Source organism: Macadamia integrifolia, unplaced genomic scaffold (genome assembly GCF_013358625.1).
Source record: "Macadamia integrifolia cultivar HAES 741 unplaced genomic scaffold, SCU_Mint_v3 scaffold457, whole genome shotgun sequence".
Classification (NCBI taxonomy): Eukaryota; Viridiplantae; Streptophyta; class Magnoliopsida; order Proteales; family Proteaceae; genus Macadamia; species Macadamia integrifolia.
This window is the reverse complement of record NW_024870456.1, coordinates 135,175-152,231: the sequence shown is the minus strand read 5'-3', so window position 1 is coordinate 152,231 and position 17,057 is coordinate 135,175. Positions and strand designations below refer to the sequence as shown.

At 37.7% G+C, this 17,057-nt stretch overlaps 2 protein-coding genes and 1 non-coding gene across 4 annotated transcripts; all 3 read right to left on the bottom strand.

The window, feature by feature from the left end:
- Positions 1–3,311: 3,311 nt before the first annotated feature.
- Positions 3,312–3,472, bottom strand: LOC122068782. The gene has a single exon (XR_006137237.1). It is a non-coding gene; the product is annotated as a U1 spliceosomal RNA (small nuclear RNA).
- A 2,850-nt stretch (positions 3,473–6,322) lies between these two features.
- LOC122068779 (galactinol synthase 1-like) lies at positions 6,323–8,186 on the bottom strand. Its single transcript, XM_042632681.1, has 3 exons — positions 7,465–8,186; positions 6,917–7,372; positions 6,323–6,823 (listed from the first exon to the last, which is right to left on the bottom strand). Exons 1-3 carry the CDS (start codon positions 7,792–7,794, stop codon positions 6,605–6,607), a joined length of 1,005 nt encoding a protein of 334 aa, XP_042488615.1. The 5' UTR covers positions 7,795–8,186; the 3' UTR covers positions 6,323–6,604.
- Positions 8,187–11,281: 3,095 nt separating this feature from the next.
- Positions 11,282–16,089, bottom strand: LOC122068778 (chloroplast stem-loop binding protein of 41 kDa b, chloroplastic). Of its 2 annotated transcripts, none has more exons than XM_042632679.1 (10): positions 15,739–16,089; positions 15,371–15,508; positions 15,171–15,257; positions 13,702–13,792; positions 13,461–13,515; positions 13,285–13,345; positions 12,438–12,659; positions 12,228–12,344; positions 12,019–12,108; positions 11,282–11,729 (listed from the first exon to the last, which is right to left on the bottom strand). In XM_042632679.1, the coding sequence occupies exons 1-10, from the start codon at positions 15,841–15,843 to the stop codon at positions 11,553–11,555; spliced, it is 1,143 nt and encodes a 380-aa protein (XP_042488613.1). In that variant the 5' UTR covers positions 15,844–16,089; the 3' UTR covers positions 11,282–11,552. The 2 variants fall into 2 exon arrangements, with proteins under 2 accessions (XP_042488613.1, XP_042488614.1); XM_042632680.1 differs by having other exon boundaries at positions 15,371–15,505; positions 15,739–16,083.
- Positions 16,090–17,057: the final 968 nt, after the last annotated feature.

Genomic DNA, 17,057 nt, shown 5'->3' with positions numbered 1-17,057 from the left:
AATCCTTTTTTTGGGGAATATCCTTATAGTTTACAAACAAACAATTCAACCAATCTTTAAAGCAAGAACCATTAAATTCAAGAGTGTTAAATCTGAGAGAGAAGACAGACCAGCAAGTTGCCGCAAAAGGACATGAGAAAAGAGCATGAACAATTGTTTCCTCAGATAATTTACAAATGGGGCAAATAGAACTCTCAGCCAAATTACGATGAAAAAGAAGTTGTTTAATAGCCAATGCCTCAAAGGCACATCTCCAAATGAAAAGCTTCACCTTAGAGACAATATCCAGCTTCTATATAGTATCCCATATCATATCAGGAGAGGTAGAGGAGGGGCAAGTAGCTTGGAAAGCACAATAGTAGGCAGATTTAATAGTGAACATACCATTCTTTGAGAAACCTCACCTCCAACTGTCTTTTCTATCCAAAATAGATAGCGGAATTTGAAGGATAATTGAAACTTCTGAGCCAGAGAGCAATGAATTTATTAAATTCACATTCCAAAACCTGTTTTGAAAAATCAAATCTGAAACCTTACCAATAGGTAGGATAGTAGGAGGGCTGGAAATCTTCCCCCAAAAGGAGGGCAACCAAGGATCTGAGTAAATGGAAGTATCTGACCCATTACCTATATTTCGTCGGAACCCTTGAAGCAAAAGGGGTCTGCCCTCTTAAAGACTCTTCCAAGCCCATGATCTAGTAGGCTTAGAAAGAGCCAAAAAAAAAAAAAAAAAAAAACAGAACAGTTTGGAAAATATTTCCCTTTTAAAACCCTTACCCAAATGGCATCCCCATTATGGATAAGCCTCCAGCATTGTCTAGCAAGGAGAGCTAAGTTAAGGTAGACAAGGTCCCCAAATCCCAGCCCCCCAAATTTTTTACTTTGGCAAAGTTTAGACCACTTGACCAAAAAAACCCCCTTACCCGTATTGCCCTTCCACCAAAGCCACCTCATAAGCCGATTAAACTCATCTATACTTACCATTAAGTAAACATAGACATGGCAAATGAGGGAATTGAAGTAACAACAAATTTAAGCAAAATTTCTTTACCTGCAGTAGATAAAAAATTTTCTTTCCAACAAGATAGTTTGCTTTGAACACGCTCAACAATGTTAGAAAAAAGAGGTCTCTTGGATCTACCAAATTCCGAGGGAAGTCCCAAATATTTCCCATGATTAGTAACCTCTTTAAACCCCAAGATCTGACCAATATCCCTTCTAGTTTGGGCCGGAGTGGAAGGACTAAACAGAATACTCGACTTAGACACGTTAACCTCTTGTCCTGAAGCACTTTTATACCTCATAGGAGTATCCTTAATGCAAAGAGCATCTTGGCAGCAGGACTTAGAAAGCATCTTGGCAGTAGGAATTAGAAAAAATCATGCAACCATCTACGAAAAGCTTTTAAATGTTAGGGAATAGTAGGGCCGCGTGAACGCATCAATGGGTCACCAACCTAAGCAATGAGTCTTCCTGATCAACCATAAACCCCATCCAGGTAAGTATGTATCCAAAACCTTGTTTTCCCTTGTTGAAACTCCTCTGTGCCTTATCTCCTTCATTAGCTGGACGATGTGGGACTAAAAAATGAAAAATGAAAAAAAGACACCTCCTTTTACCTCCCTCTATGGTCTCTCTATTGAAATTGGAGCATCATATTTTGGTTAGTTGCACATATTTGCTCTGGCCAGCTACTCTTGCACTGCTATATATTCGTTTTATCTTGTGCTGTAATATCATTAATGTGGGAACCTAATGGACAGTGATTGAGATGACAGTTTATCATACCAAACTCCAAAGAAAAAACAGAGGTGGAGGAAGGGAAACAATCTGGATAGTGATAACAACAGAACGCTTCAGAAAACATAAAGAACATAAAGGACGTGCAGGAATTAATAACAGCAGAGACCTGCAAACAAAAATATCGCAGGGAATGCCCATGATTCCAATTGATGGACCTTGATGTTTTGATTTTAATGACTTTATGTTAGTAGCTATCATTAATGATTTTATGTTAGTTGTTAGAGTATATGTTACGTAATAGAAAACTCTATGTTCTATTTACTTATGTGACATTTAAAAAGATATTTCTTATTGAATCTCTATCACATTGGGTTTTTTCATTTTAATCATGTATGATGTCTTCCCTTTTGTCAAAATTCTAATGGCATAATTGTAATTAATGATACATGCATAAGAAACCGTTTCTTGAAACAGAAAAATCAAACACTTTTTTGAGGTAAAAAAATTGTTTCTTGGAACAGAAAAGGGAGAAACCGTTTCTACTCTTTCTAGACACAGAAACGATTGAAACAAAATCAAACGGCCCCTAAACATCCTTAAATTTTTAGCAAATATCATATACTGATTAATTCAATTTCCCAAGAAGAACACCTAATTGAAGGTCCCAGTAATTGTCTCAAAACGGTTTTTTAAACATTGGAATGATCCTTCTTATCAGAGACACTGTACAGTACAGAATCCATGTAACAGATCTTCTCAACATCAGAAGTCCTCACAAAGTTGATTCCAGTCTCATCCCAACATTATCTCTGATCCTAAGAAGAAAGGAAAGAACTATTGGTGTTTTACAATAACCTTTATTTCCTTATTTGGAATCTGCTCTTGGTTTTCTAATTCTACTCTCTGATAATATCAGCTCCTTGAAGGCACTTCCACTAAAACTCTATAGTAATTTCCACCACCTTGCAAAATTCCTCAGTTGTACAGGATCCCACACCAAACCCACCACAATAGCAACCATGGAACACAACTGCTTTGGCCTACAACATCTATTTCATCTCAGAGATCATATGGACCAGAGTTCCTCTAAAACAAGATATGTCATATGCATCCATTCATGCATTAGGGAAGATCTCCATGAAGTAAGAGGATGAAACTGTGAAATATATAATTGTCAAAGGTAGGGGCGTCAACCGTTCGGGACTCTGGATTGGCTGGTCTCGGTTGGATCTAGTCGGGTTCAACCAAATTTTAGGGCTGCACCGTGAATGCCCATTTAGTTAGGGACTCTGGATGGGCTAGTCTCGGTTGGGTCTAATCGGGTTCGACCAAATTTTAGGACCGCACTGTGAATGTCTGTTTAGTTAAACGAGCTTAACTAGGGTGGACATATTACGATTTATAATCGTGGTGGTCGATCTGGCTATAATCAAACCTCTGTTGGGTTACTGACCTATTTATCTCTAATCAAGCATTAAATTCTACCTCAGGCATATATTGTTGAAAACACTTGAATTATTCCTATACTTTCTAAGTAGTATTAAAAGCTTTTACACCTTAGAGAATTGGTAGGGGCCGCGCGAACGCGGACCCCCTCTACCACAAATTATGACGTACACTCTCCCACTTGGGGAGATGTTAGGCGGGCACCCCTCCCAAGTGCAATGGAGGTCACCAACCTAGGTAATGGGCCATCTTGATCACCCATAAACCCCGTCCAGGTAAGTATGTTTTGCAGTGTTCGTTTTCCCTTATTTAAAGCCCTTTCTTCCTTGTCTCCTTTAGTAGCTGGCCGATGTGGGATTCAGACAATCTTTAAACAACTAGGTTCTCTTGACCATGGTTTCATAAATTGTATCGGCATTAGCTTTGGCGTTGAAACCCCCGAAGGGCCGAACCATTCCAAAACCGAGTCAACCGAATGTTAAAACCTAGAACCACGGTTTTATATTTTGGAATCAATGGGAAATAAAGGCAAATGTGCTTTCAAATACTTAATTCTTGCAAATAATACCAATAAAAAAGCATTAGAAACTCAAAACAACGTTAGATGAGATGAAAAAGGAACGACATGCAAATACTAGGCATGGATTCTAATAAGATCGTTACCAGAGTGAGTTGAAGGACAAAAATTCATGTGGCCAATCATTTGTAGATAGGATTTCTTCGTTTTTTTTTTATCACAAAAAACAATATAACTTGACAGTTGTACTAGAGAAGTTCTTCTTAAAATTATTATGAAAAAAGGGTGAAAAAACACTACCAGCCTCGTGTTGTCTATATTCATATACAGATGGACATTAAAAGACCACATTATCCTCTGTCCCATGCATTAAAGATGGTTCATGTGTATCCTCTCATTGACCCTACACGTTGGTGTTACCTATATCAAACTAATAAGTTTTTTCTCTAAAAAAAAATATTTAGGAAAATGAACTCGACAAGTCAGGTGCAGTGTTATCAATTCGGCCGAATAATTCTCGAATTATTCGGCCGAACCGAATTTTTCCGAATTTTATCAAAAATTCTGACCGAATCCGAATTAAAAATATAATTCGGTAAAATTCGTGATTTTTTCAAAAGTGAATATAAAACGCGAATAATTCGGACCGAATCCGAATTAAACCGAATTATTCGGTCCACTTAAATAGTATTTTAAAAAAAAACCAAAAAATAATAATAATAAATAATAATAAAAAAACCCAATAAACTTTTTTGACCGAATCCTTAAATTAATCAACCGAATTATTCCGAATAATTCTCCGCCCGAATAATTCCCGAATCCGAATTTACTAACTATGGTCAGGTGTAGGAAACCCCCAGACTGTGGAAGATGTAAAAAAATCACAGTCCCTCCTATTGGCCCACTGATTTGATATTTTCTACGCTAAGACCAGTGAGATTCTCTCATCAATCAAAACACACTGAAAATCAGAAAAAGAAAAGAAAGACACGAAAGATCCATTACTTTCCAGGGACGTCTAATGGACTGGCCCATTATGATCTTGCCAAATGGGCCGCATCATATCTCAGGAGCACTTTTGTTCCTTTTATTTCCAGGATCCCATCAATAAAAAGTAAGGAACGCAACTAAATGAGAGAAACGTTATTGGATAACGACTTAGAAGTAAGGTTCGCTTTGATGGATTATTTTCAAAGAGAAGTGTTAGCGTCATGCATGAGATTCTGCTCCAAATGACTCATTTGTTGGGGATTTATCAGGTCAAGATGACCCAAAGTACTATATGAACTACACATTTTTCTCTTTCTCAAGCGATATGAGATAAAAATTTCCCTCCCTTATGCTTTATAAAAACAACATTGTGAAGGTCGTGGATGAATTCAAACCACCTTAAAGGAGACATATAACCAAAATCATTTAAAAAAAAATTTAACAATTTTCTTCGACCGGATTATGAGGTTCACTGCCTATTCGTAGGATCCACAAACCCTGTCACTTCTCCAAAATACACCCCCATACGACTCCCCAAGTCCTTGTGAAGGAATTCCCATTCACAAAGGATGCAAGGACACAAGCCCAAATCCTCTCTAGCTGACTCTACCCTCTAAGTCTACGTTTGGTAATGTTTCTGTTCAACAAACAATGTTTCATGTTAAAAATGAAATTTTCAATTTTTGACTCAAAATGCCATTTTTATTTTTATTTTTTTGAACAAAACTGGAGCCACAGAACTACAGTTTGTCGTTTCGTCAATTCTCATTTCTAGCATTTTTTTTTTCCAAAAAAAAAAAACAAAAACACGTTATAAATACACCAAACGCTTTATTCCTTCTAGAACGAAAAAGTGAACAAAAAAACTTCAAAAACGTTTTTCTAGAATGTTACCAAATGCAACTTGACCCCATCTCACTCTATCTATGGGTTGTGGAAAATATTCATCCATATCCAATCATCCACCGTTCATACATTTCTCTCAATAATAAATTTATAAATTCAACTCCTCCCCAACTACTTAATGTCTTAACTCCCCTCCAACTATCATCCAACATATATTCCTATTACTATGAAATTCAAAAATGAAGTAGTTAATGATGAATTTACCATTATCCTTTGTGTAGTGAGTGTAGTGACGAATCTTGTATGTGTTCTTAAGAAGGAATTTATCTATATTTCAAGGTCTCAAAAGGACGTAGAAACACATAAGAAAACTACTCTTGAATGAAAATGGAAAAAAAAATGTAACTCTAATTCTTTCAAAAATGATAACTACTCTTGAATGAAAATGGAAAAAAAAAATGTAACTCTAATTCTTTCAAAAATGATAAGATCTTTGACATAAAAAAAAAAAGGATTATTCCATATCATCTTGACTTGGTTCTACGTTCTCTCTTTTTTATTTTTTTTTCAAAATACCAAGGTAGGCTAAAAAAGCTTGGAGACGTTGACTTCTCACCAAATTGTTGGACATCTAACTCCCCTCCAAAGATGATGCCAGAAGGTATTGGAGATGCATCCCTAACCGTTGGATGAATGATTGGAAGGAAAGTCGTCGGTGTTGGAAGGATCTATTTTCTAAATTACAGCCACCAAGAGCTCCAATCCACACGGGGGAGAGGGTGCGTAAATTACATATTTCAAGTTTCATTAAAATAGGAACAAAGATACAATATATATAGAAGGACTCTAGATTAAGACAATCAAAAGAAATACGAAAATAACAAAGAAAAATGGCGAGGGAGAAAAAACCAAAACCAAAACCAAAACCCAACCAAGCCAAAGCCCTTCAAGTCTCTCTCCATCAAAAGTGATCCGGCATCGCTCTTACAAACTGATCCTTATTCACATACTAGTTTCTCTTTTTGTTCTGTACACTAGAGTTCGTCTCCCAAAACCAGCAACCTAAGCTGCGGACGGTGCCGTTATGTAGCGAACAGCGCCTGCCTTCGATAATGCAGCGAGGAAAGGCTGCCGGTTAACCTTCTCTGCCTCTTCTTCTACAGGCTTCTTGTAATCCAAAGACTCATCGTTGTAAATATCCCACCATTTCTTCACCAGCATCTTTATATCTTCTCTGTCCATGTTTTCTTCCTTACCCGTGAATCTCCAGGGCTTCGATCCCTGTTGATCAACCCAGAAAATCGAATTAAACTGATACCCATCAACTATTCGTATAAAGTCCTAAAATAACATTTGGATTAAATTAAGGCTCACCGCAGCGCAGTAGTGAACGACTTTCACTTTCTCCAACTCCACATTTTCTGGGTGGCGCCATAACATGGCCATGACCAGATTGTAGACTAGAGGGATTGGCTTGTAAATGTCCTTGAAGAACATGTTGAGGTAGTCCTGCTCTGCAAAAGGTGTGGGTGGAGTGACTTGGAGGGTCTTCAAGAGATTGTCGCAGGTAGAGAGGCTTGGTTCGTACACGAACATTCCAGCGTTGAAGTAGAGAGCTGGAGGAGAACACATCTCAGCAGGCCACTTAACCTTGTCTGGGCATTGCTGGCAGTAGCCAATCTTATACTGTGGAGTATGGCTCCATGTCTTCTCACAGAAACAATCCATTACAGCATAGAAGTAACCATCAGTCAGATCGAAGAGATGATCTATGTTATCGAATACCTCAATGTCCGCATCCAAGTATATCATCTTACTATATTCCACGAACTAATAAAAACAAACAAACCCACATCAAACGCATGAACACAAAGACGACAAAAACAGAAAAACAGAAACAGAGAGAAAGGATGTAAACTTACTCCCCAAATACGGAGTTTGGAGTAGTTGATAACGTAATATGCCATGGCGAACTGGGTTTGATTCTCTGGGGGATACACAGGTTCAATTTCTCTAACGATGCAGCCCTGAGACTCAAGAATCTGGCGATGCTCTTCAGGGACGTCAGGCAAGACGGCGACAACCAGTGGGTACGCACTCTTCACCTTCCTAAGCCCTTTTGCTAAACCCACAGCACCTTTAATGTAATCACCATTCCCAGCCAAGAACGTAACGTAGGCTCTGGTAGGTGGAGTTGCAGGTTTAGTAAAAGCGGCGGTCATGACTGGGTTGCTAACAAATCTGGGAGTCATTGGTGATTAAAAGGGTCTTTGTCGTCGGAATCGTAAAGGAAGAAAGCACAAAAGCCAAAGAGAGATTGGCTTTGTTGAGGAAAGCCTGAGAGGAAAGCAGAGACAGAAGACAAGACGAGGAGAAATATGGGGATTGCTGATGTTACCTGGGTTGGTTGTAGCTATGGAAGAAGGTGGTTCTGGGTTTGGTTAAATAGAGTTTGAAATGCAAGCTTTCTGGAAAGAAGTTTACTAAAGAAAGGCTAATGGATTCCTATGATCTCCGATTTAAAGTTAACACGTGGATGGCTTTGACGATCTAACGGTGATTCGCTGGCGACAGGAAAGCTCTCGAGTGGGCTCCCACGTGTCGGCGATGGAAGACACTAGAAGCCCTCCTCCCACCTCATGGTCATGGCCCCATTTCTTTACTCTCCCCAGTACGCCATAGGCCCATAGTATCAACAATATGATCAGCCGCGTTTTGTGTAAAAAAATGAAAATTTCAATTTTTATATTAAAATATTGTTTTTTGAAATGAAACCAGAAGGATGAAACTAGCTTTTATAATTTCATCAATTCTTGATTCTATTGTTTTTTTTTTATTTAAATAAACAAAATACATTATAAATGTATCAAACACCTTATTTTATTTTTTTCATTTTCATAGGATCAAAAAACTTTAGAAACATTTTTTCAAAACGTTATCAAATGTAGCCTAAGTATTAAGTACGACTCTAGATCAACTCCTCAGGTGAAATAGGTGGGTAGTCTAGAGACATATCTCCACCTCCCATGGAAGATGTGAGATTCGTATGCTATTGACTTGTATCGATCGATCCATATTGAATTTCTAAAGTTCAAATGGATTTTGGTTTTCTTTTTTTATTTTTCATATTATGATTAAATCTGAGTAAAAGAAAATCCATCGTGATTTGTGTCAATAACTTATGAGATTTGTGCATGATCAAACGGATATGGTTGTGTATGGAGTACGTTATTATATGTACAGGAGAGAGTATAATACAAATCTTTCCTCCTTGATTCTTTATTTATTTAATTAATTTTCTTTTTATATTTTGAGTGGAACTTTCTCGCCTCTCTGATTTAAAAATAATAATAAAAGAAAAATGATGGAACTTTCATGATTCTAAACCGTCTTTAACTGCTCTAACCTCAACAGTAAAAGGCTATTAAAAAATGGCTAAACCCCTTTAAAGGTAAAACGTTGTCGGCACGGAAATTTTAAACTATAGCCAAATGGCCACGAGGATGGATCTCATTGGTCAGTTACATTTGAACAGTTTTACCCACTTCATCACTCATTCCTTCTAGCTTCTAAAGTAGAATATTTTAGGTAATCTTTTTTACTATAAGGTCGGTGTAGGGACAGGATCAAAATCCTCTGTTTTTCTTATCCATGTTTTTCCTTGTTTTGTTACCTGCAGAACGCGACACGTGAACAATAAGGAGACCAACGGTTAAAATTGGGTGAGGATTATTACATCCGATGTGTTGGTCTTAAAATTGTCCACGTGTCGCATTCTACAGATAGCAAAATAAGGAAAAACAGGAATGAAAAAAATAGAGGATTATTTTCCGACAGTCTTCTGGTATTTTGAGCTCTGCCAGGAATCCCCATCTCACGAATGCAGGAATTCGAAATACGAGGCCTACATTGCACTGGAGATCGCCCTTCTTGAGGGCGGTGTCCTTCCACGTGGCAGAACCAGGTGCATGGGCCTTAGTTTTCAAGGACTTTTCAATTACTTGTGTTATTACAAAAGCAATAAAATATTAGATTAAAACATGGGCCCAAAACTAGTGGTCCAGGTATCTCTCTCCTCTAATCTCGTTCATCGGTCACGAGTCACGACTCACGAGAGTTCAGTTGAAATTTCTAGGAATCTCTACTTTCAGTAGTAAAATGAAAGTGAGATTCTCAATTTCTTATGACTTCCTCTATAGGGTTCGTCTTTTGTCCTTTCTTTAGATTAAAATGTGAGATTTAATCCGGGTTAGAATATATTATAGTGTGGTTAAGAGTCTTTAGACTTTAGATTTTGTTGTGGGTCCCATTGAGAGATCTCTTCTCTTTTTTCCCTTAGCGTGATTGGTTAAAAAGCAGAGAAAAGTGTTGGTCATTTGTCCAACAAAATTTAACTTCAGTGAAAGACAGATTTGTCTCTAGAAATTTCAGTGTTTTGGTGACCAAAGCCAACTGAATTGGTCGAACCGGGATCAGCTTGGTTCATCTATTGTGTCATTTGGGTTGAATCCAAGTTTATCAAAATCAGAAATCGGGGTCAAATCTTTGGTCCCAAAAAACTTAGAATCGGCTCTTAGATTTGAAGATTTAGGTTGTGTTTGGTAGTCATTTTGTCTTCATGTCAAAACCAGAATTTTCCATTTCGTTTTGGAATGAAACTCCAATGTTTCAATATTTCTTGTTTCCTGCCGCTTTTTATTACTCGATTCGTTTAAAAAAAATGGAAAAACAAACCGTGGACACTAAACAGAGATTTTATTTTCTTGTTCCCCTAAAAAAGAAAAAATGAAGAAGAAAAATAAATGTTTTTATGGATGACTACCAAACGCAACGATAGTGATATGATGACCCAAATTTGAAGTGGATGTGTTGAATCAGCTGAAATTGAGATCAATCATGGTCAATTATGATCTAAGTCAATCGATTCAACAATCCAATTCAAACCTGATCACCCACAACCTTAATTTTAAAATTCAACCAGACAACGGTGGCAACATAGGTTTCCTTTTTTCGCATCCCCTCCATCCTTTGAGGTTTTAGCTCCCGTGCCTCAGTCCATCATACCTTTAATTACTTCTAGAAGTAGAGGTTTTCCACAATGAAATGGCACCAATGAGTGATTGGGAGATGTAGTAGCTCAATAATCCTCATTTTGTATGAAAAGAGAGAATGTCAATATGAACCCCATGGCTCCCTATGTGAGTAGCCAGGGGAAAGGAATCCCCACTTCAGGGTTGTAGCAATAAATTGTGGGTACTTTTGCTATGATGAATTTTATTTTTCAATTAAAAAAAAAAAAAAAACCTATGTGATCAAAGTTTTTTGGTGTAAGTAATCAAGGTAAAGTTGTACTGATGTGTCCTTTATCCTTAAGTATTAATATGAACAGTTGCATGGGATTAGTTATGTGTTAGTATTTGTGATGGTAGTTTTGATCCATTTTCAGGCAATTCAGGCTGAGCAGCAATCTTAAATCAAATTCATATTCTACTCTAGTATCTTTTGATCATGATCTATACTTGCTTGATCCTGTACCGATGGAAACAGTTCTAACTAGGTGTAAATTTGCTCAAAAAATAATTTTTTGATTGAAATTGAGAGCAAAACCATCCAACACGACCTGATACAGCCGAGACTAATACCAATCCAAATACTGTCTAATATCAATGGTTCCTACAAGACCTGCAATCATATCAAGCTTGTGCTAAATACCTCATTTATAAGGTATAGATACAGTAATGGCTTCAACTTTAAGCAGATCAATTTCATTAGGGCACCACACCAAGGTTATATTCTTGAATGAGATCACATTCCATTGAAGGATGAGTTGCTTGCCATGAGATAACCTCCACCATGGCAACACATACAGCAAAGGTTCTACCAATTTGATTTTCTATGTGCAAATGTGCAGTTTAGAACCTCTATGCCAAGTTATAAGAAACTTGAAGGGTAAAAAGGAGAGTATAACAAAAGGGGAACTAGCTCCGGAGAAGAAGGCCCTTGCCGAGAATCATGTGAGAACAAGGCTCTTGCCAAGAATCATGTCATCTGTAGAGAAGTCTGCCTCTTTCCTATAAGTGCCCCTACCAAAGTCCAAGCTGTAGGAATCAGTAAGACCATCAACCAGGTTGAATTCAGGCTTCCACCCTAGCTCGCCCTTGGCTTTTTCAATGGACGCAAAGTAGTGCTGCATTTCATTAGCAAGGTAAAGATAAGAAGCCATCAGTAAGACCTTTGCACAATAATGGATGTTAATCCATCTGAGAAAGCACACTTCTGTGATATCCTCAACCTAATTAATTTTCTCTCTTTAATTTGTTCTTACTAATGTAACAAGATAATTTTAACCTGGTAATTCAAGCAGTAGGACAACATCATAGGCAATTGCACTTCTAAAAGAAATCAAATTTTCATTATTTATTTTGCTATGTAAATGAACAATGCAAGTGTAACAGTGACGAGGTCCACAGATATACCTGATCACGGAAGGGGAACGCCTTCTTTTTACCAAAATCAAACTCCTTTGGATTAAAATGTATAATCTCTGGCTCAGGAAATCCACCAGCCTATGAATAAAACAAAGAAAAAGAATAATAGAAACCACATTTAGTTTATACATTAATTCCTAGTTTCTTCTTAAAAATATCAATAAGCTTTCTCCAGGGTAATAAGTTGAGAAATTTACCTTAGCACATGCTCTTGCTAATCCATCGAAGGTGACATATTTTTCTCCAGAGATGTTGAAGACTTGCTTACTTGCTTTCTGGTTACCAAGAACCTGAACGAAGGCCCTAGCCAAATCCTGTGATTTTGTTTTAACTTGAACTATATTAGCCAAATTAATTGATAGAGGTGAACGCTTCATGAAAATAAACAAGAACACAATTTTGCTAACCTTAACATGACCAAGTTGGGTTATTTGAACTCCAGAGTTCGGGATAGGAATTGGGCGACCTGCTTTCAGTCGGTGGAAAAACCATTCCTCAACAGGGTTGTAGTTCAAAGGGCCATAAATATAGACTGGCCTTATAGAAGTCCAATTAACACTCTTTGCTTCCAACATGCTCTCTGTCTCAAGCTTCCCTTTGTGCCTACTCTTTGGATCAACTGCATCGGTCTGTCAACAAGCCTTCACTAGTTAGAACTAAAACCATTATGATAACCAAAAAAAAAATTAGAAAGTGACCTAGCATCACAATGTCCCTCATAAAGGATGAAAACATATATATCCCACCTTCTACAAGCCAGTTGGATTCAAGTGGTTAATATTAAAGGTTTTTTTACCTGTCTTTCGACCTTGTTGGACCCTTGTGACATATAGACAAGTACTTTCTGAACAAAGCATAGGATAGGGAAACGGGAGTCCAGTTTAGCATCGTCAGCAATTGGAACCAAGAGTACTGAACCATAAGTTCAAAACCCCCCATAAAAAAAAAAATTAAATTCTTTCTTCTTTCCCAGCTCAAGATGGGGATAAAGTAGAGAATCATATGCAGCATTGCTTCATTAACTTACAAGAGATTATTGGATTTGATTCATTTGAATTGGCTACAACAAGAAGATAGAATCCCCATTCTTATGTGTGGTGATTCCATTGTCTGAAAACAATAAGACCGAGCTCTGGGAGCCACAGGTGGTGTTTAGTCCTTCATTTGATCATTCACCTGATAGTGAATCCTGAGGAGTAACCTCAACAAGGGGAAGTGATTTTTAACTTGGACAATGAATGATTACAAATTCACCTCAAAGTGCGGTAGGAGATCAGACTCGAGATAAACACCAGCTGATGAGCAATATATGTACCTGTGAAAGATTTGCTACTTCATGTTAATAATAAAAGTAAACAAACTTCAGAGGCTGTTAGAATGATGATGATAAAGCATTATTAAAGAGATTAAGGAGTCAGATAAAAGCTTACTGCTCCAGTTTTGGCAATGCATCTATAATTGGCTCTACTTCAACAGCTTCTCGTCCTAATTACAATAAAATATCAATAATTTGGGAGGTTCAGGTAGGAAAAGAATTTATGCAAGTGCATACTTCTTGTTTAGGAAAGCACAAGACCACAGGACTACATGCATAGTTTAAAAAATATACATTTGAGAGAATTTTGGAAAGAAGCATGACATAAAGAGATAAAACTAGCCAATGAAACATACCATTTATATCATAGACAACATCAAAGCCTTCAGCCGCGAGGCTGGTCTTCACAAATTCAAAGTCCTTCCTGTCCCCTTTCAAATGCAAGATCTGACCATAAGAAAATTAATATTCACTTCCCATATTAGAATCAAGCTCTTGATCTCCATTTTATTTATTAAACATGTTTGTTTTTTTCTGTTTGGCATCAATGGCCTATCGGAGATGTTAGAAAAATCATAATTCGAGAGAAATAACAGGTCCCACCACTTTCTACTCTTCTAGAGACTTTTTTAGGGTCTTTATTTTGGAAGCCTTGGATCACTCTCCAATGGCATACCCAAATAAAGCAACGAGAGTTTAGCCATGCCCTTGTGCTGTTGTGCATCAAACGAGTTAGGCGGGCTAGCTGGGGTTAACCCAAGCAGAACACTAGGCTTACACCCTGTCCAGCTGAAGCCCAACTCGAGCTAACCGACAGCCAGGCTTAGAGTGGGTTTTCCTTGTATACTGCTCCCACATCGGCACTTCACTTCTTGGGTTGTCTTGGGCTTATCAGTGGGGATTGAAAAAACCAATAGGTGCATCTCTTGAGGTGTGGACCAGACCCGTGATACTAATTAAGGTTCAGTTCTATTCCAATGGTTCCTATGCCAACCAACCCCATAGCACAAAGCACTTCTACTTTCTACTTTAGGACTTGGCCAATCTTAACCATTAGATAAATAGGGTGTTCCATAAATAAGCCATATGTCAATTCTCAAACTAACATGTCTGCAAGAGATGTTGAGATCTACATATCCACAGAATTTGGGTCCTGTCTGATCTGCCACATTTTTGCAAGTTTTGGAAACTTGTTTACGCAACTTGCAGAGCTACCCACCAAGCCACTCATTTTGAAATACATCTACAGATTTAGCTGTATTTGTGGATGTCTATACCTAGTCGTTCCTCCCATAATTTATTTCAAAGATTATCTTAAATCAAATGGATATATCTCACCAGAGTCTTGTCCTCATCCTCTACCTCAACCTCATCTCCTTTTGTCTGTCATCTTTGTTGCCATGTTTGGTGTCATGCACCCACAGCTATGGGCCTATTAGGCCTTTAAGTAAGAGCTGTAAGTTAAACAGCAGACTCTTGAGTCCTTGCTGCTACGTTCGCACGGCGGATGACACCTGCACTGCAGGAGGAAACCAGGCCTATTGCCCAATTGCCTTCTTGTCCCATCTCAGAAACAAGAAAAATCCTCCTCCAACCAAACATAATAGACTCTCCATCATCTTCATCAGACATTCCACCAGAAATTTATTAAAAATCAAGGTTTGGACTCTGGAGAATGGAGTATCATCTAAGAAACAGCGTCTGATGTGGGCTGTCTTTGATTTTAACATGGTCCACTCACCACTGCGAGTTTCTTCAAGATGACAAAGGGAATATCCAGTTAGAAAGAAGAAAAAAAAGGCTAAAGAACAGTGGGCAACGGTACCTTAGACGAGAAATCAAAAAAATCTTGGTTTGATTCCCCGGGAAGTTGCTGGGCGATGGGTGCTTTCCCTCTGGTAAACAAGGTCACCTGCAAGTGCCAACAACACATTTCCTTTTTCAATTTCTCCCAACAGACCAACCCTATTTGTTTCAATTAAGAAGCAGAAAGGGGGAAGAACAACTGAGAGAAAAAAAATATACCTGATGACCTTCTTTGAGAAGAAGTCTTGATAAAAATACACCAATAAATCTGGTGCCTCCCATTATAAGGATTTTCTTTGCACTTGATGCCTTCACCTGCAACGCTCCTTTTGTCTCCCATGTCTTCCTTCTATACTGCTAACACCAAATATTACCCCAAATCAACAGATCAAGTTTATCCTAAGAAGGCCAAATTGCTCAAGATTCTTGTAGAATAAAGGGTTTTCCAAATTGAGAAGGGAAAAAATGATAAAGGTAATTCAGGGTTTTGCCCTTCTTTATCACTTCATCTCCCCAAACTGAACTAAATGAGACATTGGGTTATGCATTATGAAATTAGCAAGAGAATGTACATGTATATAACCTACCTTAATTAGTTTGTTGTGCAATCTTGCGCCATTGAAGTCAGAGAGAGAAGATGCGAGAGGAGATAAGGAGGGTTGCTTTTGCTGCACAACCACCAGCCTAGCCATGCTTCTCTCCTTCGTTGCTTCTCCTTATCAGATGTGTTATGGGTTCCGAGTTTAAGGCCTTTCTCGGCCATTGCTTCTCCTTTGGCTTTCTCTCCACTCTTCTCTGAATAAGGATAAGACAAAGCTCACTTCGGTTTCTTCCATCCACAGCCTCTCATTCAAATTGTTGGCTAAGGCTTCAAGTCTCGATCAGAGAATTACCATCCTAGAATCCTTAGCAGTGGGGAACTATATGATAAGCTTTATCTTCACTGGTTGGCATATATTTATCAAAAAAAATCACAATTCACTGATTTGCATATATGATTTTTCTTTATAATTTGGGTGGCAATTAGATTTGCTCCTTGTGAGTAATTTTAATACGCATGCAAAAGTCTCTTGCAGGCTTACATTAATATATATTTTTTGGATTTTTTTAATATATATATTTTATAAATAAATAAATTCATTATCAAGAAGAAGAATTTTACATTTCTAAAATATAAATCTGATAATTTGACAGGATGATCATTGGCATATGTATATATATATATATATATTTTTTTTTAATTTTAACTATGTATATATGATGATATGGACACAAATTTAGATATCAATGATGCTTTTATTAAGCCACACCTTCAAGTATGAAGGACGGGAGCATTCAGGAGGTCTGAAATGTTCACTTGGCTTTAACAAAAAATAAAAAAATAAAGTTGGTTATATTCCCTTGGTGAAAATAATGTACGCATTTCATTATGTATAGTACATGTTCTCTGACACACTCACAATTTCTTATTCCTAAAACTCCCTGGCACACACTTTCTTCCCTCCTCCCCTCCCATATGGGCCCTGAATAACACAAGTACTCCCTCTCTCCCTCCCCTTTACTTATTGGCTTGATGTGGGAGATGTCAATACACACCGGCAGTGCATGGATCCTTTTATCCATGTTTAAATAGGTTATGTTCTATTGTTATTTAAAAGGGTTTTTGAGTGTTCAATACAAATAAGGGGAAAAGGCTTCCTGAGCCAACAAAATGGAGAACAAAAAAAATTTGGCAACAAGTTACTCAATAGACCGGGAGAAAGATGAGATGTTGGCATAGCCTCCATCGCCCCCATCATCATCATCATCATAATAATAATATTGGACAATTGCAATATAGTCTTATCTCAATTAAATGAGGTCTGCCACATGGATATTTGTTCTCCAGTGAGTTATACTTGGAGCC

Excerpts from the sequence above, each read along its gene's own strand:
- LOC122068779 (XM_042632681.1), bottom strand. The coding sequence starts at position 7,794 with ATGACTCCCAGATTTGTTAGCAACCCAGTCATGACCGCCGCTTTTACT. Across the intron at positions 7,373-7,464 it reads CCAAACTCCGTATTTGGGGA|TTCGTGGAATATAGTAAGAT; the intron begins GTAAGTTTACAT and ends TGTTTTTATTAG. Across the intron at positions 6,824-6,916 it reads TCGTTCACTACTGCGCTGCG|GGATCGAAGCCCTGGAGATT; the intron begins GTGAGCCTTAAT and ends GTTGATCAACAG.
- LOC122068778 (XM_042632679.1), bottom strand. The coding sequence starts at position 15,843 with ATGGCTAGGCTGGTGGTTGTGCAGCAAAAGCAACCCTCCTTATCTCCT. Across the intron at positions 13,516-13,701 it reads TGTTGTCTATGATATAAATG|GACGAGAAGCTGTTGAAGTA; the intron begins GTATGTTTCATT and ends TATTGTAATTAG. Across the intron at positions 12,345-12,437 it reads CCCAACTTGGTCATGTTAAG|GATTTGGCTAGGGCCTTCGT; the intron begins GTTAGCAAAATT and ends ACAAAATCACAG.